The sequence below is a fragment of the Drosophila navojoa genome, chromosome X, assembly GCF_054131105.1.
Source record: "Drosophila navojoa isolate 15081-1374.11 chromosome X, UAZ_NAV_1.0, whole genome shotgun sequence".
In the NCBI taxonomy this organism is placed as follows: Eukaryota; Metazoa; Arthropoda; class Insecta; order Diptera; family Drosophilidae; genus Drosophila; species Drosophila navojoa.
This window is the reverse complement of record NC_142895.1, coordinates 23,620,353-23,645,943: the sequence shown is the minus strand read 5'-3', so window position 1 is coordinate 23,645,943 and position 25,591 is coordinate 23,620,353. Positions and strand designations below refer to the sequence as shown.

Sequence of the window (25,591 nt, the reverse complement as noted above, 5' to 3'; positions counted from 1 at the left end):
ATTTTCGAAAAAATCAAATAGCCTTTTCGGCTTTTTCTGAAATTGTGGAAAAAAAACATTGTTTAAACATTGTTTGGTTGTTTTCTCTGCATGATTAATTGTTACCCACTGGTACGACTCAAAGCTAAACCATTTAGACACAATTTGATTTTACCTTTGTTCATATAAAAGCAGGAAAGTAAAATTTTGTATTAACACTCAGATTCTCCAGTTATAATTCATCTGTTTAGTAAATAAAAAAGACTCAGCGAATAGTTTTTGTTTCTGCTGCATTTCTACTATTTACACTTTGTTTACAAAGAAGCTGCTTTTGTTTTTAAACATGATTACTAACTTGAATCAACAATAGTATTATTTAAGAAAATCAATAATTACTCTCATGGAGCTAAACACCATAAAAAAATTTAAATGATTTCAAAAGTTACTAATCCATGCCCCTGCATGGATATAGTAGAAAATTCTGTATTAAACAATTGGACTTATAACCAACTATGAAGCTTAACGATTTGTACCTAAATATGATACACTCTAAAACGAATGAACGGTTTATTTTCCTGACGCTCAATCAGCTTGACCTATTATTTAAAATTGTATCCCTAACATAAGGATAATCGCCTATTTGACTCGGATTGCATTGGGAACTGAAAATCAAGACGAACAACATCGCACTTCTGTGACAAAATAACTGCACTAGATGTGTGCTGGTCCGAAAAGCTAGACAAAAGCTTAGTCTATACTTTCCATTGACCATAAGGTAGCGAAACGGGATCTTATGGTTCCGCAGCTTATTCGAGAGTGTGAGGAAGATTTAAGATCCGTTTATACCAGACGACTGGTTGGCCCTTTACTCCGAAATGTGGCAATAGATGGAGTTTGGCCTCTGAGTTCACGCCCCTATCCCTAGCTTGGTTTTTCTTTACATTGTCTGAAAGCCCCCCAAAGCGAAAACAAGTGTCCTGCACGATTATATCAACTCATTCCATTAATCCTTATTTATTCCTAAATTATTTACAATCCACTGATAACTACATTTTAACTATAAACTAAAAAAAAAAAACTCTTGATACTACTTATGTTAAATAATGAGGTTTCCTTAATTCGTTTCATATTATTTGGTTAAATTTCTATTGTAGTGTAGTTTTTTATTAATTTTTTTTTTAAATATTTTTGTTTTTATTTTATTTATTTTTTCATATATACATATTCATTCATTTTGTTTTTATTAAATTGTTAAAAAAAAAAAAAAATTTTGTGAAATTTTTTAGTTTTAAAAAGAATATTTAGAATTTTAGAACGTGGGTATCAAACAAGACGAAAGGCCTTTCCTTGTAGTCAGCTGCTTTTGAGTTGTGGTTACAAATTTTATTTTATTTTTTTAATTCTACATTATTTTTAGATATTTTACATTAATTGAATTTGGTTGTTTGTTAATTTGTTTTTATTTTCAGCTTTTCACTATTATTTTGGTTTGTACCTTATCATCATTTTTGGGAGGCTTAGGCTAAACAAAATCTATAATGAACAACCCCGAATTAGTTTTTGGCCTACTGCATGTTAGCGCAATTCACTGTGGCCCCTTTTTTGAATCTTCTTTATCTTCTGCATTCTTAAAACAGTCGGAGCGCTGAATGCAGCAACATCTATCTAACTCATCCTCAGAGTCTACATTGACCATAATCATATACTTGGAAGTTGTGACACATACTACGAGAGATGGAGAAGTTTAAACAAATTGTTTTAGAGACGAGCCCACAACAGATATATCATCTATTATAATAAGTTTAAGGTCTATTAACTTTAGATGTAAGCTATTAACTAAGGCACCAGAAAGAAGCCTCACTTGTTGGGCACAACATTTTTTTGCAGAATCATTCCCGAATATTTAACATATATGTATGTTATATAATGCTTGAAGATGAGATGATTAGACCGCTCTTTCCGACACCAGCACCATCTCCAAGAAATTCATAAAATATAGCAGTAAATATTTAAAGTGAAGGCTCCCCTTTATAAGTATTTCCATTGATGTTCTAGGTTCTATTTCTGGCAAATCTAACATTAAATCTTTCATATAGTAACTCTATATTAACAATTTTGTCCTCATTCTGAGGCTCACTATCATCCTGTTAATAACCATCTTGTGTCAATGATACCGGGAGAGGGTCTTTTCTTAATAAAAAAAACTGTAAAATTATTTTGGACAGACATTGTAAGGTTGCTCGCCATTGAAATTATGCTTTGAATTGTTATTTGTAGTACGTAAGTTGTGTAGTGCGCAAGTTAGTTATTATGCCATGGGACTTTTTCTTTGAGCTGTTACTTGTAGTATGTAAGTTAGATAATAAGGCCCCATTTGTAGCTTTTATGTAATTATTAAGTTTAAATTGTTAGTTGTAAGTTTCATAGCAAGTAGGTTTGTAGGAGACTTGAGAAAATTTGAATAGCGTCGAGCGCACGCAACCTCGGTGATACGCAATGCAACCATGCAGTTTCGAAGCTCGCTGTGGTGAGATTGCATTGCTGACGCTGAGGGGAGCTACGCGGACGAAGATAGTGAGAATGGAATGCCATAAGCAGAGTGGAGTTCGTTTTTGGGACTCGGCGCGAGCGCACGTGAAAAGAACGTAATTTAAAGCAAAGCTTGCAAATAACTGGGAACCGTTTTAGTGTGTTCGCTCTGTTCACGAACACTACCAAAAAATTGTATACACACTCGCTCTCGCTCTCACCAGGAGACTTCCTTTCTTTTCGTTTCTGTTTTCTCTTGAGTTGAGTTTTTACATTGAGTTGAGCTATTCGTGTGACGTTCTTTCGACGAGCATCGTTTAGAGAGCGATACGATTGTCGTTCGCACAATGGGACTCAGTAAGTGAGAGATTGACTGACAAAATCAATGCTGGCTACTTCGCCTTTCGCTTAAATAAAAATGTAAGGCGAAACATGCCCGTTCCACAGTTACTTAAGTTGCTGGCGTTGCCAGCATAACCTGTGCGAGCGTACTCAAACGTGGCCATTTTAGTTTCACGTCATTGATAAATGTCAGTATCTTGGAATTTAATGGCAAACGAACGTAAATAATACGTTAATACATACGCATACATGTACAAAAAACTTTTATTTAATTGACAACATTTAAGCGGTTGCTTAGGCGAGCAATCGTTTCAATCGGTTGCTCTCCGAGTCTTTTTTCTAAGTGTGAGTGAAAGACACTTATTTGCAGACAACCCGAAACGGTTAACAGTTGTTTGCAAGCTATGGTTTAAAGCTTAGCCGAATAATAGAATGGATGAAATAAACTGAAGGAAAGAGAAAGAGAATAAAGCGTAAGTTTCATGATCTATAGTCTGTTCTCCGCCACTTCACTAATCTTCAAACTAACAATAATAACCGAATTAGCGGGTACGCCCTGCTGTAGAGTTGGGATAAGATACTAACTGGTAGTTGGACGTGGCTTCAGCCTGTCCGCCAGACGAGCAAATCTCCGGCTGTGTAAATAGTTTGGTCTTGGAGCGAACGCCGGTAGCCACGTTGAGCGTTCTCGACCGACGGTCTACCGCCCATAGTAGCCCTATTAACCCCCAAAACGCGCCCTCGCAACACCGACTCCAAGAAATCTTAAAAACGCATGGGAATGCCTTTGAGATTAATTTCAGCGAATTAAATTGAAAATGGCAAATCAAGGTATGGTACTGTTAAATGTATGAAACAGGCAGCGGTTGTAGAATTGAACATTCCCTAAAAATAAAATCTGGGTAAGCTCTTAAGTATCACAGCCCAAAGATTTGCTGGCCGAGTTTTAACCCATCAACTGTAGAGCAAGGTGATCCGTCAATGCAGTCTGAGTAGGCCCTTAAGTATCACAGCCCAAAGATTTGCTAGGCAGAGTTTTTAACTTATCGACTGTAGAGCAAGGTTATCCGTAAATGCAGTCTGGGTAAGCTCTTAGGTATCACAGCCCGAAGATTTGCTAGGCAGACTTTTAACACATAAACTGTAGAGCAAAGTGATCCGTAAATGCAGTCTGGGTAGGCCCTTAAGTATCACAGCCCAAAGATTTGCTAACTTATCGACTGTAGACCAAGGTGATCCGTCAATGCAGTCTGGGTAAGCTCTTAAGTATCACAGCCCAAAGATTTGCTGGCCGAGTTTTAACCCATCAACTGTAGAGCAAGGTGATCCGTCAATGCAGTCTGGGTAGGCCCTTAAGTATCACAGCCCAAAGATTTGCTAGGCAGAGTTTTAACTCATCGACTGTAGCGCTCGGTTATCTGTCAACGCAGTCTGGGTAAGCCCTTAAGTATCACAGCCCAAAGATTTGCTAGGCAGAGTTTTTGAATTATCGTCTTTAGCATTTAAGTAATACAGCCCAAAAGAATTGCTAGACTGAGTTTTAACTCATCGACTGTAGAGCAAGGTTATCTGTCAACGCAGTCTGGGTAAGCTCTTAAGTATCACAGCCCAAAGAATTGCTAGGCAGAGTTTTAACTCATCGACTGTAGACCAAGGTGATCCGTAAATGCAGTCTGGGTAAGCTCTTAAGTATCACAGCCCAAAGATTTGCTAGGCAGAGTTTTTGAATTATCGTCTTTAGCATTTAAGTAATACAGCCCAAAGAATTGCTAGGCAGAGTTTTTAACTCATCGACTGTAGAGCAAGGTGATCCGTCAACGCAGTCTGGGTAAGCCCTTAAGTATCACAGCCCAAAGATTTGCTAGGCAGAGTTTTTGAATTATCGTCTTTAGCATTTAAGTAATACAGCCCAAAGAATTGCTAGGCAGAGTTTTTAACTCATCGACTGTAGAGCAAGGTGATCCGTCAACGCAGTCTGGGTAAGCCCTTAAGTATCACAGCCCAAAGATTTGCTAGGCAGAGCTTTAAACTTATCGGCTTTAGCATTTAAGTAATACAGCCCAAAGAATTGCTAGGCAGAGTTTTTAACTCATCGACTGTAGAGCCAGGTGATTCGTCAATGCAGTCTGGGTAAGCCCTTAAGTACCACAGCCCAAAGATTTGCTAGGCAAACTTTTAACCCATAAACTGTAGAGCAAAGTGATCCGTAAATGCAGTCTGGGTAAGCTCTTAAGTATCACAGCCCAAAGATTTGCTAGGCAGAGTTTTAACTCATCGACTGTAGACCAAGGTGATCCGTCAACGCAGTCTGGGTAAGCCCTTAAGTATCACAGCCCAAAGATTTGCTAGGCAGAGCTTTAAGCTTATCGACTGTAGACCAAGGTTATCCGTAAATGCAGTCTGGGTAAGCTCTTAAGTATCACAGCCCAAAGATTTGCTAGGCAGACTTTTAACACATAAACTGTAGAGCAAAGTGATCCGTAAATGCAGTCTGGGTAAGCCCTTAAGTATCACAGCCCAAAGATTTGCTAGGCAGAGTTTTAACTCATCGACTGTAGACCAAGGTGATCCGTAAATGCAGTCTGGGTAAGCTCTTAAGTATCACAGCCCAAAGATTTGCTAGGCAGAGTTTTTGAATTATCGTCTTTAGCATTTAAGTAATACAGCCCAAAGAATTGCTAGGCAGAGTTTTTAACTCATCGACTGTAGAGCAAGGTGATCCGTCAACGCAGTCTGGGTAAGCCCTTAAGTATCACAGCCCAAAGATTTGCTAGGCAGAGCTTTAAACTTATCGGCTTTAGCATTTAAGTAATACAGCCCAAAGAATTGCTAGGCAGAGTTTTTAACTCATCGACTGTAGAGCCAGGTGATTCGTCAATGCAGTCTGGGTAAGCCCTTAAGTACCACAGCCCAAAGATTTGCTAGGCAAACTTTTAACCCATAAACTGTAGAGCAAAGTGATCCGTAAATGCAGTCTGGGTAAGCTCTTAAGTATCACAGCCCAAAGATTTGCTAGGCAGAGTTTTAACTCATCGACTGTAGACCAAGGTGATCCGTCAACGCAGTCTGGGTAAGCCCTTAAGTATCACAGCCCAAAGATTTGCTAGGCAGAGCTTTAAGCTTATCGACTGTAGACCAAGGTTATCCGTAAATGCAGTCTGGGTAAGCCCTTAAGTATCACAGCCCAAAGATTTGCTAGGCAGACTTTTAACCCATAAACTGTAGAGCAAAGTGGTCCGTAAATGCAGTCTGGGTAAGCTCTTAAGTATCACAGCCCAAAGATTTGCTAGGCAGACTTTTAACCCATAAACTGTAGAGCAAAGTGATCCGTAAATGCAGTCTGGGTAAGCTCTTAAGTATCACAGTCCAAAGATTTGCTAGGCAGAGTTTTAACTCATCGACTGTAGACCAAGGTGATCCGTCAACGCAGTCTGGGTAAGCCCTTAAGTATCACAGCCCAAAGATTTGCTAGGCAGAGCTTTCAGCTTATCGACTGTAGACCAAGGTTATCCGTAAATGCAGTCTGGGTAAGCTCTTAAGTATCACAGCCCAAAGATTTGCTAGGCAGACTTTTAACACATAAACTGTAGAGCAAAGTAATCCGTAAATGCAGTCTGGGTAAGCCCTTAAGTATCACAGCCCAAAGATTTGCTAGGCAGAGCTTTAAACTTATCGACTGTAGACCAAGGTGATTCGTCAATGCAGTCTGGGTAAGCCCTTAAGTATCACAGCCCAAAGATTTGCTAGGCAAACTTTTAACCCATAAACTGTAGAGCAAAGTGATCCGTAAATGCAGTCTGGGTAAGCTCTTAAGTATCACAGCCCAAAGATTTGCTAGGCAGAGTTTTAACTCATCGACTGTAGACCAAGGTGATCCGTCAACGCAGTCTGGGTAAGCCCTTAAGTATCACAGCCCAAAGATTTGCTAGGCAGAGCTTTAAGCTTATCGACTGTAGACCAAGGTTATCCGTAAATGCAGTCTGGGTAAGCTCTTAAGTATCACAGCCCGAAGATTTGCTAGGCAGACTTTTAACCCATAAACTGTAGAGCAAAGTGATCCGTAAATGCAGTCTGGGTAGGCCCTTAAGTATCACAGCCCAAAGATTTGCTAACTTATCGACTGTAGACCAAGGTGATCCGTCAATGCAGTCTGGGTAAGCTCTTAAGTATCACAGCCCAAAGATTTGCTGGCCGAGTTTTAACCCATCAACTGTAGAGCAAGGTGATCCGTCAATGCAGTCTGGGTAGGCCCTTAAGTATCACAGCCCAAAGATTTGCTAGGCAGAGTTTTAACTCATCGACTGTAGCGCTCGGTTATCTGTCAACGCAGTCTGGGTAAGCCCTTAAGTATCACAGCCCAAAGATTTGCTAGGCAGAGTTTTTGAATTATCGTCTTTAGCATTTAAGTAATACAGCCCAAAAGAATTGCTAGACTGAGTTTTAACTCATCGACTGTAGAGCAAGGTTATCTGTCAACGCAGTCTGGGTAAGCTCTTAAGTATCACAGCCCAAAGAATTGCTAGGCAGAGTTTTAACTCATCGATTGTAGACCAAGGTGATCCGTAAATGCAGTCTGGGTAAGCTCTTAAGTATCACAGCCCAAAGATTTGCTAGGCAGACTTTTAACCCATAAACTGTAGAGCAAAGTGATCCGTAAATGCAGTCTGGGTAAGCTCTTAAGTATCACAGCCCAAAGATTTGCTAGGCAGAGTTTTAACTCATCGACTGTAGACCAAGGTGATCCGTCAACGCAGTCTGGGTAAGCCCTTAAGTATCACAGCCCAAAGATTTGCTAGGCAGAGCTTTAAGATTATCGACTGTAGACCAAGGTTATCCGTAAATGCAGTCTGGGTAAGCTCTTAAGTATCACAGCCCAAAGATTTGCTAGGCAGACTTTTAACACATAAACTGTAGAGCAAAGTAATCCGTAAATGCAGTCTGGGTAAGCCCTTAAGTATCACAGCCCAAAGATTTGCTAGGCAGAGCTTTAAACTTATCGACTGTAGACCAAGGTGATTCGTCAATGCAGTCTGGGTAAGCCCTTAAGTATCACAGCCCAAAGATTTGCTAGGCAGACTTTTAACCCATAAACTGTAGAGCAAAGTGATCCGTAAATGCAGTCTGGGTAAGCTCTTAAGTATCACAGCCCAAAGATTTGCTAGGCAGAGTTTTAACTCATCGACTGTAGACCAAGGTGATCCGTAAATGCAGTCTGGGTAAGCTCTTAAGTATCACAGCCCAAAGATTTGCTAGGCAGAGTTTTAACTCATCGACTGTAGACCAAGGTGATCCGTAAATGCAGTCTGGGTAAGCTCTTAAGTATCACAGCCCAAAGATTTGCTAGGCAGACTTTTAACACATAAACTGTAGAGCAAAGTGATCCGTAAATGCAGTCTGGGTAAGCTCTTAAGTATCACAGCCCAAAGATTTGCTAACTTATCTGTAGACCAAGGTGATCCGTCAACGCAGTCTGGGTAAGCCCTTAAGTATCACAGCCCAAAGATTTGCTAGGCAGAGTTTTTGAATTATCGTCTTTAGCATTTAAGTAATACAGCCCAAAGAATTGCTAGGCAATTTTTTGTGAAATTAGCAAATGTTAACAATTATTGTAAATGATATCCAACAAAGTCGCCAGAGGAGCCCATACGTAAAAGTCGCATTATACGTCGCACTTTTCCGCGCAATTGGCGTAAATCAATTATTGGAGGTTATTATGGATTTTCCTAAGGAATACTATTGTTGATCCAACTTATTAATCATATTTTAGTTTTTTTCCGATTTCTTGCTAAAATGTAAGTACAGCCCAAGAATTTGCTAGACAGAGTTTTCAACTAATAGATTGTAGACTTAGGTGATCATCCGATGTAGTCTGAAAATGCGTTTTATTTAAATAATTTAAACAATTAATAATTATTTTTTATTCGAGATAAATGCTTTATCTTCTTATATTGCGCTTCCAGGCAGAAAAATTAATGTACATATTTATTTATTTCACTAAAATAAGATTTAGAAAAGTTCTATGTGAGCATCTCATCAACGAGACTTCGTTCTCTTGTGACCCATGCGACTGAGAGATGCCTCTGTCATACAGCCGTATTTATACAGAAACTCGTTGGTATTCGAACAGAGCTGCAAAGCTATTTTAGACCTGAGCTACAACACCACGCACTACGCCACAGCCACACCGAAACGATGCCGACACACACGCACATGCGCAACAAAGGTACGAACGCACACAACGAAACGACCACGAGTCGAACTTCGGCATCGACTGTTGCGCACGCACACAGAGACGACCAGCGGCGAGATAGCTGCTTGTCGCATCGCTGCACTATAGGGAACTTAGCAGTTGTTTTTTTTTTTTTTTCAAGAGTATTACATTTTACTTTTTTACGTTAACATCTTGATAAAACTTCAAATTTTAGATTTATGTACCTAAAATGTTGAATAGCAGTGCACTATATTTTCGTGACTACGAATTTTTAAACTCTGTGCTGTATGAAAAAGGCTACTAGAATCGAGAAAAAATTATGAATTTTATCAAAGAATATTACTGTTGATTCAACTTATTAATCATATTTATTTGTTAACATATAAATGCCAAATGGAAGAAATGCAGAAGAAACAAAAATTATTTGTAAACTATGAATGACTGATGAATGAATGTCATAGACAACAGAATAAAATAATTGTTTGTTCTTGGCGGATTTTGGCATTCAGACAGGCATGGAATCATGCCATAATCCACAATTTCACTGATGTTTGTAATAGAGCAATGGATACCGCTGATCAGATTATTTTTTCGGCAAATCTTAAGAATCAAATCTGTTGACGATTTCAGCAGACTCTTATTTCGGGCAGATCTGTAGCTCGAAACTGAAAAATATTAACTTCGATTTTTTAAAACTTGATAATTTTCAATAATAATAATTATTATAATATATTAACCAGCGAAATTCTTCGGAAACAAACGCATATCCCAAAAGCTGGCTTACTTTTCAAGTTATTCACTTATAACCAATAATTTTGATTTTTCCTTCTGCGTACTGTTGCAATTTCAGCCTTTCTCCACTCACATCTGACCGGAAGCGAGTTTTTTACGTTGATAGTATCAAAGTTGAGTATTGAAGTCAAAATAAAATTTATTTAAAGCCAATAGAAATATATAAAATTGTCTAGCCAAGGCAACTCTCTCAACTTAAACTCGTAAAACATTTTTCAATAAAATTGTTGTTTTTTTTTACAATCCATTTAAATTTGATGATACTAGAAAGAATCTGATTTACTAGAGAGCAGAGCTTCAAGGTAGTCGGAAACTTGAAAAGTTCAAAGCAGAAAAGCTACCCAAGGTTGGGGTGATGGTGTGGGACTGCATGGGCGAGTTGGTACTTGTAGGCGGAATAATTATTATTAAATTATTTGAAAGGAAACCCTAAATAATTGACGAAAAACTAAAACGGTGCCCAATGTGAACTACCAACTCGTTCACATCTCAACATAACAACGAATCCATATCAAAATGTGGCTTACACATGACACTTACCGTGTTCTACCGCACCCACCACAAAAGAATCACCTACCTGTGATAAAAATTGGATGGGCACATCATAAAAACAATAATAATATTTTCCTCAGTACTTGAATACTAAATAAACCTGAAATTTATATGTATTTTATTGTTTATTACGAAGTGAAATTGTCGCAAATTATTTTAAAAATATTTTACTTAGCAACAATGTCTGTGATCAAACAAGTTATGTTTCCAATGCGATAACGTCGCTACGAAACTAAAAAATTTGATAATAGAATTGAATTGCAAATGGATAGAAAACCATCGAATTCTTAAAAACCAGGAGGAGGATAGATGGCCAAAACTAGCCTCTAAAAATTGTCCATTTCAATCATTTAGACATTTACCATTTCTATGTGCCTTAATATGTCCATAAAATGTTTTTTCATGGTGCAGAAATTATAGAACACTTTGCCCTTCCGATGTCAGAAGAAGCTCTTGAAACCAGAAATGAAGAATGTTTTTTTTTTTTTCAAATGAAAAATATGTACATATATATATTTGCTCGATCGACTATTAGTCTACCAGAGCATGCGTGCATATGCGAGAGGTCATCAATTTTGATATGTAATAAATTTAACTAAAAAAAAAAAAAAAAAAAAAAAAAAAAAAAAAAAAAAAAAAAAAAAAAATCTGCACATAAACAGAATCATTTTTGCAGAAGTTATTAATTAATCGCCGTTCAGCCGTTTCACCCACTGTGATGATATTTTAAGTTTGTTTTCACTTTTTCTTGCATCATTGAATACATTATTTGCAAAATATATAGTGCAGATTGGTAAAACTTCGCGAGAGCGAAGAGAAGAAGATATATTGTTCTTCAGTCTGTCGATAAAATTCAGAGATGAAACAGAAAACTGTGAAAAATTGTGAAGGACCTGAATGGTCAATAAAACATACTGAATCACGTTTGCCACAAGAACTTTGTATTGTAGAGACAGAAAACTAAATTTCAAACCATGGTACGACCGTCGGTAATGACGAAAGCCAGAAAGATGACGTTCTCTATCGCTGTACAGCAAATACGCCCTAGAAATATACGGCATTGCTTCAAAAACAAAATTGACATTGAAGTCCAAATTAACCGCTGAAAATGGCTGGCTCGGGTGGGATATACTCAACTGTCGAAATTGTATTTTGAAGGCGAATAATGAATCGGAAACAAGAGATAAAAGAACCTATGATTCCTAAATTCAATGATTTTTTGATGCCAAAACCAATTTCGTCGAACGCCACTAAAAAGGCCAATTGCCAATACAATCGAATCGCAGAAAAATATTCAGAATAAGGAAAATAAGCGCATTAACAGTTAACCGATTTCGATGAATACGAAAGGTTGTGGATCTGTCTGCGAGAAAGAAACTGAAACTGTTTCTACCTAATATATACAGATTAATTATCTAGTACGTAAGGTCTTATGTAAATTTCCCAAAAATCCATTTGTTAGGCACTGGGAAATAAAAAGCCACCTCAAGTTGCAAAGCACCTTTCATCTGGCTAGCTAAGAGCTCCCCCACACTACCAAATGAGCAACGGAACCATAAGATCCCGTTCAGCTACCTTGCGGCCGAATGAAAAAATTTTACTAAGCAGAGCTCAATTACTTTTCTCGTAGTTTTTGTTACCTAAACTTTTTGCATTTTCAATCATTTGATACGCCCCAAATCAGCTGTTGGTTGCCTTATAATACTCGACACCAGCTTCATTCACCACCCTAATCCCATAGAGCATCTATGTGATTTTTTGGAGCACAGGATCAGAGAGCGAATAATACCTCAAAGAGCATGCTCAAATCGATTCTGATGGAGGAGTACTTCAAAATTACGGTTGATTTCACACGAATATTCGTGATATCAATGTCAAAACGGCTGGAAAACATCTCATATTAATTTTTCAATTAAAAAACAAGAAATAAACAAAAAAATAAGATTATCTTTCTTTAGTTTTTTTTTTTTTTTTTGGGCATAATTTTTCTGAACAGATTTTTCGCTTTTTCTTATTGTCAATTTTTAAAAAATCTTTAATATTATTTTCTTAAAAATTTGCTGCTAAATGTTTATCATTAAATAGGATTTCATTAAAAAATATAATATTTATCATAATACTATTATTTATTATATTTATTTACTATCAGTCACATTAAGCCTATAGTTTTTCGGAGTGGTTTGCATTCTCGCAGATTCATGTGAAGTCTTGCGGAAAATCATAGAAATGAGAAGATATTTGGGCCACCAAAATGCACCACAACATAATATAAGATGATTCGCACTGAGTTGGAATACTTTTTTTCCCGCCCCCTGTTAATTCTACTCTGCCCAATGCTTAATTTGCTGCCATCACCCCCGACTGCCGATTTAAGAATGACGCGTTCGCGCAAGCTAACTAGAGCTAGAAAAAGGCAAAGCTACATTCGGGTTACGCTACAACATGGCGCTGCGAACCACAACCACACAGATGCAATGCCTACATACACATGCACGCGCGCAAACGCAAGCACACATGCGTATCAGAAGCACACATGCACACACACACCCAAATGACACGAGAGAGGCGGTCTTCGGCATCGTCGCCAGTGTTGCCAGATTAGCTATTTAATAGCATTTTTAGCTATTTTTGAACCCTAAATGCTATGAAAATTTTTAAAATGCTATTAGCTATAAATTTAGCTATTTTACAAACGAATATTTTAATTTGATTTTATTATTTTAAGAAAAAAAAAAAAAAACAAAAAAAAAAACATTTTTCGATTAAGTCCCAAATTGTACGTAATGATCTGCGCGATACTACCACCACGACTTTATCGTACTTGTGAATTTATACCATCGCTAATTCTTCTTGGCGCGCTTCTTGGCATTAATTGTGATGGATAAAAAATATAAGCAGAAATTTCGTGATTCCTGGAAAACAATCACCGAATTTAAGGATTGGATTAAGGAGGATGAGTCGGACAACAAGCGGGCGTATTGTATATACTGCAAATGCAGTGTTTTTGCGTAATTGCACGATATAAAAATGCATGTCGCGACAAAAAAACATAAAACGGTTGGCGCCTTTGGGCAAAAAAACAAAATTGTTTTCGAGCCATTGGCAACAACTAAAAGTGCAAAGGAGGAGGCGGCATTATGTTTGTACGTTATTACCAATCCTCAAATGTTTTCAATGTAAAAACATTGAAACTATTCTGCGGCAATACGCAAAAATAAATTTCATTGAGTGTCACAACACTTCAGAGACAGTCAAGTTCTGGGCGGGAGTCCTTAAATATACTGATGCCGGTGGCGTAAAAGTTTTTAAGGATTTGGCTGAGTTTGCGTTGGAGCTGTGATCTTTACCATGGTCCAACGCAGAAGTAGAACGAATATTTAGCCAAATGAATCTAATTAAATCCAATTTAAGAAACAGAATGCAACTGAAGACACTTGACGCTATCTTAAGCATAAGGCATGTATTTTTTAACTATTATTATAATACATTCATTAACATGTGTTTTATTTGCAGATATGGATTGCGCAGGAATGGCAAATGCTGCCATGATTATACCGTGCCTTCCAAATATTTAAAAATGATTCCAGTTAATCAAAAATATAATTCTGATGATAATTTGGATGTGGACCAAATTGTAACATTATTAAATAACATTTAAAAATAAAATTTAAAGTAAATGCATAATGCATAAAGGTTTCAGCTATTTTGTAAGCTATTTTAAAATTTTTTTAGCTATTTTCAGCTATTTTTTAGAGACGATTTTGCTATTTTTATGTCTCCAAACCTGGCAACACTGATTGTCGCGACGATAGCTCACGCACACATGCGCACCATAAACAAGACAGCCCGCTCTTTGGCTTTGAAAGCTATGAAGGAGAGAGAATATTATCATGGGCATATATTTTAAACTATTTTTAATGTTTTTGGCTGGCTTGGGTGGGATATACTCAAATGTTAAAACTGTATTTTGAAGGCGAATAATGAATCCAAAGTCTTTTGCTTCGATGAAAATAAAGAGCGATATATTATGGAAGAACGTGAAAGAAGTGCGAATTTTGGGAAAATATATAAGCAAGGGATAAAAGAACCTATGAGGAATCATAGAATTTAGGAAAATTCAATGATTTTTTGATGCCAAAAGTAATTTTGTCAAATGTTCGGCTACCCAAAAGGCCAATACCCAACACAATTGAATCGCAGAAAAATGTACAGGATAAATATATTTGTCTAAATTTAAAGATCCCTTCAAAATTCCAATGGTTTCTGACACGAGGTGGTTGTCCATCGAAATGGCGGTCACAAGAATTTTTGACCATTGGCATGAGCTTAAATTTTGGTATCGCTGCTACGGAAGCGGAATGCAACAAAGCCATATACATATATACAATGTTCAAAGATTTTATTTAGATTTATTGTTTTTTAAGCCTATTTTGCAAGACATGCAAAAAGTAAACAAATATGTATTTCCAAAGTAATACTTGAAATCCATCAAACTTGTTGATTGAGCCAATATTCGTCATCGATTCTACATGATACTATCAGATGAAAGTGTAGATTATTTAAACGATGATGGGTTTGAAAACTATGTGGTTAGAGATTTGTATGATGGATATACTTAGTACATTCTATTTTTCTTACAATATAAAGATATACATATACATATAACGTTTTGTAATCGAGCTTAAAAAAAAAAAAAACAAAAAAACATACTTTATAACAGCAACAAATATTTGCAAATTCCTTTGAATCCACAAAGCAAAATTATGTAAAGAGTGAGCTTCTCTTACATACTGAGTCTCATTGTAAAACTACCAAGAATAAGAAGACGAGCAATTCGCGAGACTCTGGCTGCAGCGACGCAGACAACGGAACGACAGAGGCAGCTGCAAGGAGTGCAAATGCAGAGTTGAGTTCAGTTCTATCATGGACAGTCAAGCGGGAAGATCAAAAAGAAATATATAACCTAAGCCACCGCTTGGAATTATTTAAGGACGACCCCTCTCCAGGGATTTATTAATATATCTCGTACACCAGTAAACGGAAGAAATACAAAGGTAATGCTGAGAGCGAGAGCGAGTGTGTATTCAATTTTTTGGCTGTGTTCGCGAGTAAAGCGCACAGAATATAACGATCAATATTTATTTGCAAGCTGTGATCATAGCGGACCATGCAAGCTCAATGTAAAAGCATGCAATGCACAGATTTTGGATACCAAGCACCCTTCGCCACCGGAATAGTCTTCTATCGAGGACTTGGCCAACATTGGTAGCGCGACCAACAACAATTTGTCCATTTAGCTACGATGAAACATGTAAAAATAAGCAAAGGAGGAAGATGTAGGATGGAAACCATCTGGAGGAGGAAACCTTTTTTTTTTTTTTAATGCGAGATTCCTTTTACAGGAACTGCTCCTCCCCCACATAGACCGGCTAATGTTGTTAATAACATAACTACTGACTCTCGGTACTTGGTTCTCCGCTAAGTAACGACGCTACCGGGTCCACGATATTTCTCTAAGAGAAACTTCGGAAGCGAATCTCTAATGGCCTGGGGTGCATTTATTATCCAATGATGATATACCTAATTCTGTGACCCAATACAATTTATATTGTTCTTCAGTCTGTCGATAAAATTCAGAGATGAAACAGAAAACTGTGAAAAATTGTGAAGGACCTGAATGGTCAATAAAACATACTGAATCACGTTTGCCACAAGAACTTTGTATTGTAGAGACAGAAAACTAAATTTCAAACCATGGTACGACCGTCGGTAATGACGAAAGCCAGAAAGATGACGTTCTCTATCGCTGTACAGCAAATACGCCCTAGAAATATACGGCATTGCTTCAAAAACAAAATTGACATTGAAGTCCAAATTAACCGCTGAAAATGGCTGGCTCGGGTGGGATATACTCAACTGTCGAAATTGTATTTTGAAGGCGAATAATGAATCGGAAACAAGAGATAAAAGAACCTATGATTCCTAAATTCAATGATTTTTTGATGCCAAAACCAATTTCGTCGAACGCCACTAAAAAGGCCAATTGCCAATACAATCGAATCGCAGAAAAATATTCAGAATAAGGAAAATAAGCGCATTAACAGTTAACCGATTTCGATGAATACGAAAGGTTGTGGATCTGTCTGCGAGAAAGAAACTGAAACTGTTTCTACCTAATATATACAGATTAATTATCTAGTACGTAAGGTCTTATGTAAATTTCCCAAAAATCCATTTGTTAGGCACTGGGAAATAAAAAGCCACCTCAAGTTGCAAAGCACCTTTCATCTGGCTAGCTAAGAGCTCCCCCACACTACCGAATGAGCAACGGAACCATAAGATCCCGTTCAGCTACCTTGCGGCCGAATGAAAAAATTTTACTAAGCAGAGCTCAAGTACTTTTTTCGTAGTTTTTGTTACCTAAACTTTTTGCATTTTCAATCATTTGATACGCCCCAAATCAGCTGTTGGTTGCCTTATAATACTCGACACCAGCTTCATTCACCACCCTAATCCCATAGAGCATCTATGTGATTTTTTGGAGCACAGGATCAGAGAGCGAATAATACCTCAAAGAGCATGCTCAAATCGATTCTGATGGAGGAGTACTTCAAAATTACGGTTGATTTCACACGAATATTCGTGATATCAATGTCAAAACGGCTGGAAAACATCTCATATTAATTTTTCAATTAAAAAACAAGAAATAAACAAAAAAATAAGATTATCTTTCTTTAGTTTTTTTTTTTTTTGTGGGCATAATTTTTCTGAACAGATTTTTCGCTTTTTCTTATTGTGAATTTTTAAAAAATCTTAAATATTATTTTCTTAAAAATTTGCTGCTAAATGCTTATCATTAAATAGGATCTCATTAAAAAATATAATATTTATCATAATACTATTATTTATTATATTTATTTACTATCAGTCACATTAAGCCTATAGTTTTTCGGAGTGGTTTGCCATCTCGCAGATTCATGTGAAGTCTTGCGGAAAATCATAGAAATGAGAAGATATTCGGGCCACCAAAATGCACCACAACAAAATATAAGATGATTCGCACTGAGTTGGAATACTTTTTTTCCCGCCCCCTGTTAATTCTACTCTGCCCAATGCTTAATTTGCTGCCATCACCCCCGACTGCCGATTTAAGAATGACGCGTTCGCGCAAGCTAACTAGAGCTAGAAAAAGGCAAAGCTACATTCGGGTTACGCTACAACATGGCGCTGCGAACCACAACCACACAGATGCAATGCCTACATACACATGCACGCGCGCAAACGCAAGCACACATGCGTATCAGAAGCACACATGCACACACACACACACACCCAAATGACACGAGAGAGGCGGTCTTCGGCATCGTCGCGACGATAGCTCACGCACACATGCGCACCATAAACTAGCATTCGCACACATAGATGATGGGCGACAAGCAATCCGCTCTTTGGCTTCGTATGTATGTATGTATGTACATACATATGTATGTGCAAAATGTCCAACAGCATTTTGAAAGCTATGAAGGAAAAAGAATATTATTAAATGAAAACTGACAGATTTTTCCGAGTTAATTTTTGAATTTTTACTTTTAAAAGAAAATGTGCGAATTATTTTCCTCGAATAGCGTAGAAAACAGCATAAGAGGCCTAAATTATTATGGTCTAGCTCCGAATACAAATGGCTTTTGGTTTTAAATTAAAATATTTAATAATTACTGATCTGGCATGGCAGTGAATAAAATATCCTCCATGAAGTTGGAGAAATTATTGACATATTTATACATTTTTCCCCTCATGATTTATCGACGTCCTTTCTAAATAAATAAGTCTACCAACTCTTTTCATCACTTATTCAGCAGCTGAGACCACATGAATATTTGACAACATTTCTAGTGAATAATAATGATCATTAGCTGCTTAAGAGGTGGTAACAACAAAATACCGAGCCAAGCACAAGTAAGCGGCGAAACGTAGCGTTGAATAATGCCGAATATATATTTCACTTAAATCAAAAGATTTATTGAACTGTATATTGCTTTCTGATAGCAGTTAAGCGCTTTGCAAGCTTCGTTGCATGGCAAGGAATATTTTCATTCGTTTCGTGCGGCTTCTATTCCGCCCAATCATAGTAATTCACAACCATCTTCGTCGACTGCTGCTTTGAGAATGATGTGTTCATGCAAGTTGAGCACAGTTGAGCCACAAAAAGCCAAAGCTGGCAACAATCAGAGCTGCTTTCGAGTTACGCTACAACGCGCCGACGCACACACATACTTATACAGACTGGGATCACGCAACGTAACTACACATGCGCCAAATAAGCATCCACACATACAGACGCGAGCACGAGAGAGACACTCTTCGGCACCGACGATAGCACACGCACACATGCGCAACAAAATCATGCATTTGCATCAGTGCTGTCACAGTGTCTTGAAGCAAAGAGCTAGTTCTAGCTGGAAACACGGCTAAAACAGCTGAATCGTGATTGAAGAAATTATCGTATGTTTTATGTCAAATATGGATATAGAAATGTCCATTCGTAAATTTGTTGAGTTTTTTATGTGTAGCAACTTCAGTCAAAATATTCAAAACTAAATAGCAGGAAAAAACTTTTCCAATTTCCTGAAAAGCTACAATTTCTGCCATCCACAAAATCAGCAAGATCTGGGAGAAAATAAGCCAAGAGAGCAACATTGATTCGCACTCAGAGGCAGAGAGTCACCACATACCACCATCGGCAGTGCCCACACACACACACATACAAAGCAAGCGCGAAGCAATTCCGTAACACTCGGCATGCAGTCATTGCTGAGATGCGCAACCTATTCGGACAGCGACGTTTCATATATGAGCATTCTGTATGTATGTACATATGTATGTTTGTTTGTGTGTGGTGGGTGTGCGCTGGCAACTGTAACACTGTATAGACATACATACATACATACATGCATACATGCATACAGTGTGCGTCACTGAAAATCGTACACCTATGTACATATGTATGTATGTATTCCTTATAGAATAAAAAAGTGTTTTAAAATTTAGACAAATATTTTAAAATGATCATGGAATAATGATGTTTATTTCATATGTAACCATACATCAAAATCTCGTCGAAAAAAAACTAAATTGTCGACCCCGGCATACATATGCACATATGTATGTACAGCAAGGAGCTAACATGTTTGACCGTCCCGAAAGTTGATTAAAATTAAGCTCAAGTTCAATTTTAAGTCTTTGGAATCCCCGAAATTTGATTAAATAAACAAGCTGCCACATTTTAAGACAAATGTATATATACATACATATGTATTTATATATGTATGTATAATGATTGCGTATTTGTATTCTACAATGATTAACGATTGGAAGCAGTATAAAGGAGCCAAGATTAGTCAGATGCCACAGTTGTATTTTGTTATTTGGCGAGATGAAACCATTGAATGCTTTTGTTCTCGGCTTGTTCGGGGTCTTCTTGATATTCGGAGGCGCAGATGCGCGTTGTACATTGTTTATAGAATCACCACAACCGCAAACAATAATTCATTTTGGATCGAAGCATTGGATTTCAGAGCCGACGTCAGAAATAATTCGTGACGACTACGAATCAGTTGAATTATTTTGTGCCAATGGATTCATATATAAGTGTGTTGAAATATGTCTCTCTAAAACAAATTTAGGTCGATTTTAATCTTTTTTATTTAGCGACCGATACGAATCTCAAACGACGGAGGAGAAGCGAATTAAGTTGACATGTAAAGGGGATATAAATAAATTTACCACTGATGAAGGTGAAGTAAGTAGTATAAAATGCTACGACGTTCGGGTACTTCCCCCCATCTATTTGAGCGAAACGCCCATGGAGGGTTGCAATAAATACTGGACTCTCGTTGTTGGCCAGAGTTATGGAAAATATGGCTCCATTAAAAATTTGGCATTCTGCTACGATTTTTCTCATCAACAGCTCAAGTATGTTAGCTACACGGCCTATCCATCCAAAATTAAGGTGCTTGAACAGGTAAGACCAGCTAGAAGCATACATATACCTCTGTCAAAACTATGCATAACATTTCTTCTCAACAGTCACAAGTAGGACAACTCAACAAATTGGGTCTCGACAGTGGAACGAGTTATGTCAAAAATTCCATTTGGCCGCACGGGTATGATATGTACATGAATACGATAATTAATGATATAATAGTGAAGAAAAGCTCAGATTTGAAGACTCACAAAGCGATAGAAAATAAAGATTTTTCGCTTTTGCAGCTCAGATCGCATTATGAGCGCGTTCCACACCGACAAACACCTGAATGTGCTGTTCGGCACCGGGACGTTCGAGTATGCCAGCCTAATACAGGACGACGCCCTTAGCCAGGATGTCAATGAGTTTGAAGGATTGATCTCGATTGTTTGGCTGCGGGCTCTTCGCAACGGTAATTGGCGGCACTTTCTGAACGCCCTCAGAGATGCTAGCGTCCATGATAAGTTTGATGTCAATGTCGGTGTCTCCGGTACCGTTGCCATGCCCATTCTGAATGCCTGCGAGGACAACCGCACACTGTCCATTGAAGTCGACTCGGGAAATACCATCACAGTGCCGGCACACATCTGGGCACATGTTCGCACCGTGGAGCCAGCTCTGAATGCCTCTGAATTTGTAGTTATTGCCCATAATTCGCCATTTGTGAGTGCTCGCCCATCTTATCTCGAGAATGTGATTATTAATCCATTTCGATTTCGCACAATTTACAGTTCACTATCAATGAGCGGAACGGTCTATGCCAGAGCATGTGCCACGAGGTGCCCTGGCTGAAGAATAGTCTTTTCAGCAAACTACAGAAATATCCCGTCTACGGATTGGTGCAGTGCTGCAAAGCTACGGATGTTCAATATAAATTAGACAATTTCCCAGTAAGAATGGTCCAAGAACTCGCTGATCCGATAATAAGAACCAGTGATGAAAGTATAAGTAGCAGAGCTGCTACGGAAAACGAATAATACAAAGTGTAAAAACAAATACTTTTATATGAAGGTCACTCGGAGTACGACGCAAATAAAGATTTAAATGCATGATTAAAACGAATTGGAAACTCTAGTTGTGAAGCCGAACTCGGAGACTTGTCAGGCCCGCATTATCTTGAGCTTTTTAAAGCTGAAAGCTGTTTATTTGTATACCATGAGCCCATTGAAAATAGGAAATCACACTGCAGTGTGGGCAATAGTATGAGAATTTATTTGTTGAGTAATTTAATTTTTAGACGTATGTACAATCTTAATGAAAATTTTAGAACGCAAACATAATGTTCAAATGTATGTACATTTCAAAGCCCGAGTCTCTAGTACTTGAAATGGGATTTTACAAATCGGGTGCGAAGGGGGCGTGGCATCCAAAATCTGTAAATTACTTAATGTTTGTATTCATCATATGTACATACACAGTAAATCTAAAAATTTTCGATTATTCTCGATTAAAAAGTTATCGGATGAGTTACCGAAAAAAATAAGACAAACTTGTACTGCGTGTGGTATACACGAGTATGCATGAAAAATTTCAACCGTCTAGCTCTTATAACTTCTGAAATCTAGGCGCTCATAAGGACGCACGCACGGACGGACGGACGGATAGGGCTATACTCAAAAACGTATTTTTTTTTTTTTTTTTTTTTTGCTACTACTACTTTATTTTTATACCCTGAATTCCCGAGTTTTGTTAAAAGTATGTAACAGGCAGAAGGAGGTGTCGCAGACCTCACAAACTATATATATTCATGATCAGGGCGAGGAGCCGAGTCGATTTGGCCATGTTCGTCTGTCTGTCCATCCGTCCGTCTGTCTGTCCGTATGTTTGAACGCTTCGATTTCAGAAGATATAAGAGCTAGAGACTTCAAATTATTTTTAAAATGTCCGTACATAGCGCGCGCATATCGTGTTTATCACTAAAAATAGATAACTCATCCCGTTATTTTGTTATCGATAAAAAACTTTATCGAAAATATGTTAAAAAATTATACCTCCCACATCTTTAAAGCTAGAGTGTCCAACTTGTTGTTTGTTAAAATTTACCCCCCGTCCCTATGTGTATGATTACGTTCTTAAAGTTTCATTACGATCGTACGTCTAGAAATTAAGTTATTCAATAAATAAGATCTCATAATATTGCCAACACTGCAGCGGAGCCCACGCAATCGCCTGTATATGTGCGTGTGTGTGTTGGTGTTTGCTTGTGTGCGTGTATGTGTACTTGTGTTTGTTTGTATGCATGGTGTGTGCTAATTATTATTGAAATATCTTTTGCTCGAAGGGTTCAGGGTATCTCGTAGTCGAGCAGTCTCGACTAGAGCTCTCTTACTTATTTGTGTTTATTTTTTTTTTATTTGATTTATTATTATTATTGTAATTATGATCGGTATTATAGGACCTATTATTATATTGGTATATTCACATCTTTTGGTATTTTACTTTTCGGCTGAAGCTTAAGCTTACCACGTGTTTAGTATTCTTCGAAATCGTAAACTGTTTAGGCCACCCTTATTTTCCTTATTCTGAATATTTTTCTGCGATTCAATTGCACATCTAACGCAATTGGTTTTGGCATCAAAAAATCATTGAATTATGAATCAAAGGGTCTTTTATACCTTGCATATGTATTTTCTCATGATTTAAGTTGATATAGCATAGTAATGCCTCTATAATACAGAGTTATTGTGGCAAACGTGAATCAGTATGTTTTATTGACCATTCAGGTCCTGCACAATTTTTCACAGTTATCTGTTTCATCTCTGAATTTTATTAACAGACTGAAGAACAATGTGTCTTCTTCTCTTCGCTCTCGCGCCCAGATTGGCTGCTGGCTAACTATAAATAAATTTAAATTTTCATGGGTTATTGGTGGGATTTCTTCCCAAGCCTTTATAACGGCATCCTTATATCCGCCTCCGAAGTTTCTCTTAGAGAAATATCGTTGACTCTTTCGTATATCTTTTCAATATCCATTGAAGTAATCCTAATTAGACTGTTCTTCGTCAGAAAAAATATTTTGAATATTTAAAATAATTAAACTTAATTGAGTTACCAAAAGTGTTTGCTTACTTTTGGTGACTTTTTTCAGTATCTTGCCATGTTTACAATGGCGAATTCCAGAAGGAAGGATTGGAGAGCGTCGTTACTTAGCGGAGAGCCGAGTACCGAGAGCCAGTAGTTGTGTTATTAACAGCATTAGCCGGTCTATGTGGGGGAGGAGCAGTTCCTGTAAATGGGATCTTGCATTAAAAAAATAAATGGTTTCTACCTCCAGATGTTTCATCGTGGCCAAAAGGGCAAATTTGCTATCGCTCTCAGCATAACGTTTACTTTGTTCTTCCTTTCATTCACTGTTGGGCGAGTTATAGTAATTATTCCCTGAAGGAGAGGGGTCGTCTTTAAATAATTTCAGGCGGTGGCTTAGGTTATATATTTCTTATTAATCTTCTCGCTTGACTGTCCAAAATAGAACAGAACTCAGCTCTGCATATGCACTTCTTGTAGCTGCCTCTGTCTGTGTCTCTGCTGCCAGAGTCTCGAGAATTGTTCGTCTTCTAATTCTTGGTATTTTTATCGTCTGGGGCGGAGTAGAGGCGGTAACTCGCGCACTGAGTTCAGCTATTCGTGTGACGTCTTATCAACAACCATCGTGATACGATAGACGCTCGAGTTACCAGCAAGTTTTCCCTTCTGGTGCAATCGAATGTGTGTACGTATTTGTCTATAATAAATAATAGAACGTCTGGTTGGTTTGGATGCTTTGTTCGGACTGTCTTATTATTCATGGGCTTATTATTATAGTTTTTTTTTCCTGGTTGAGCTTGTTAATTTCGTCTTTCACTTAAGACAAAATGCGAAGCTGAAAATGCTCGTTCCTTAGTTACTTGAGTTTCTGTTGCAGCCAGCACAACTTGTGCGGGCGTGGCAATTTTAGTTTCACTCCCTTGAACAATTTCAAAATGCTGGCATTTAATGGCAAACGTCAAAATGTTCGATGTCACCATAAACTCAAGCATTCTCTTGCTTATTTCTTTCAAATCAAATATAAAAATATTTTGCCAACCATTTTTGCTCATTCGTCAATATTCAATTTACCCGTGGAGCCATATATGTATATTGCTACTAGCAATGCTTCGTCTACGAACAATTTTTCTCTTTTAGTTTCATTTGTGCCGATAATTTATTTTTAAAGAAGTTTCGACTATTATCGCACTTTAATTTGAGTTCCCTTCATATAAAACTAAACATCCATATAAAATCTAAATTTTGCTCCTGTAGTTTTAGAGAAGCCTCATACGTCTTCTGAAGGCGCCAATTTATGCTTCCATCCAATTCCAATAGATGCCAAGGCAAATATTGGACTACCAAAATTGAAGCTCATGCCATTGGTCAAAAATTCTTGTGACTGCCATTTCGATGGACAACTACCTCGTGTCAGAAACCATTGGAATTTTAAAGGGGTCTTTAAAATTCCAATGGAACAAATGTTATTTATTCTGTGCATTTTTCTGCGATTCAATTGTATTGGGTATTGGCTTTTTAGACAAAATTGGCTTTCGCATCAAAATGTTGTTGAATGTTGCACTAAATTTATTCTTATAGTTTTCAATTTTGCTTTGGCACAAATTCAGCCATTCGCAATTGCAACTTGAGGTGGCCTTTCAAATGGCTTTTTGGGGAATTTACAAAGAACCTTAAATACTAGATGATTAATCTAAATATATTGGGTAGAAACAATGATTCGAGAATTGTGAAAAGCTGAAAGCATATACATATATATATTTTTTTTGCGAAAGTGCCAAATCAATAAGCGGTAAACCAAAGCCTCTAAGACCATCAAACAAACAGAAACAAGTAAGAAGACTCTAGTCGAGACTGCTCGACTAGGAGATACCCTGAACCCTCCATTCTGCATGCATAAGCCCGCGCTCTGCTAACTGCGGAGTAAGCAGCGACTGCGCTTGGGCTGCGCTGAAGTGTGGGCAATAGTATGAGAATTTATTTGATAAATAACTTTTTTTGTAGACATGCAATCTTAATGAAATTTTCAGAGCGTAATCATATGGTCAAAATGTGTGTACATTCTCTAGTACTTGAAATACGTTTTTTGCGAATTGGGGGCGGAGGGGGCGTGGTATCCAAAATCTGTTGATTACAAAATG

General features: G+C 37.6%; 1 protein-coding gene and 1 long non-coding RNA gene across 2 annotated transcripts in view; one reads left to right on the top strand and one right to left on the bottom strand.

Moving 5' to 3' along the window:
* The window catches only part of LOC149090730 (uncharacterized), a 120,332-nt gene that overhangs the window by 90,324 nt on the left and 4,417 nt on the right, over window positions 1-25,591 (bottom strand). The window contains exon 2 of the long non-coding RNA XR_016197347.1: window positions 11,002-11,053. This is a non-coding gene — a long non-coding RNA (uncharacterized LOC149090730). The remainder of the gene's footprint in view (window positions 1-11,001; window positions 11,054-25,591) is intronic.
* Window positions 19,806-21,423, top strand: LOC149090731 (uncharacterized). Its single transcript, XM_089263875.1, has 5 exons — window positions 19,806-20,053; window positions 20,114-20,426; window positions 20,492-20,542; window positions 20,649-21,092; window positions 21,161-21,423. Exons 1-5 carry the CDS (start codon window positions 19,839-19,841, stop codon window positions 21,404-21,406), a joined length of 1,269 nt encoding a protein of 422 aa, XP_089120001.1. The 5' UTR covers window positions 19,806-19,838; the 3' UTR covers window positions 21,407-21,423.

What these genes read in the sequence shown, in the direction of transcription:
- LOC149090731 (XM_089263875.1), top strand. Translation starts at nt 19,839, where the DNA reads ATGAAACCATTGAATGCTTTTGTTCTCGGCTTGTTCGGGGTCTTCTTG. An exon ending in TCGACAGTGGAACGAGTTAT is followed by an intron (nt 20,543 to 20,648) that starts GTCAAAAATTCC and finishes ACAAAGCGATAG; the next exon opens with AAAATAAAGATTTTTCGCTT. An exon ending in TTGCCCATAATTCGCCATTT is followed by an intron (nt 21,093 to 21,160) that starts GTGAGTGCTCGC and finishes CACAATTTACAG; the next exon opens with TTCACTATCAATGAGCGGAA.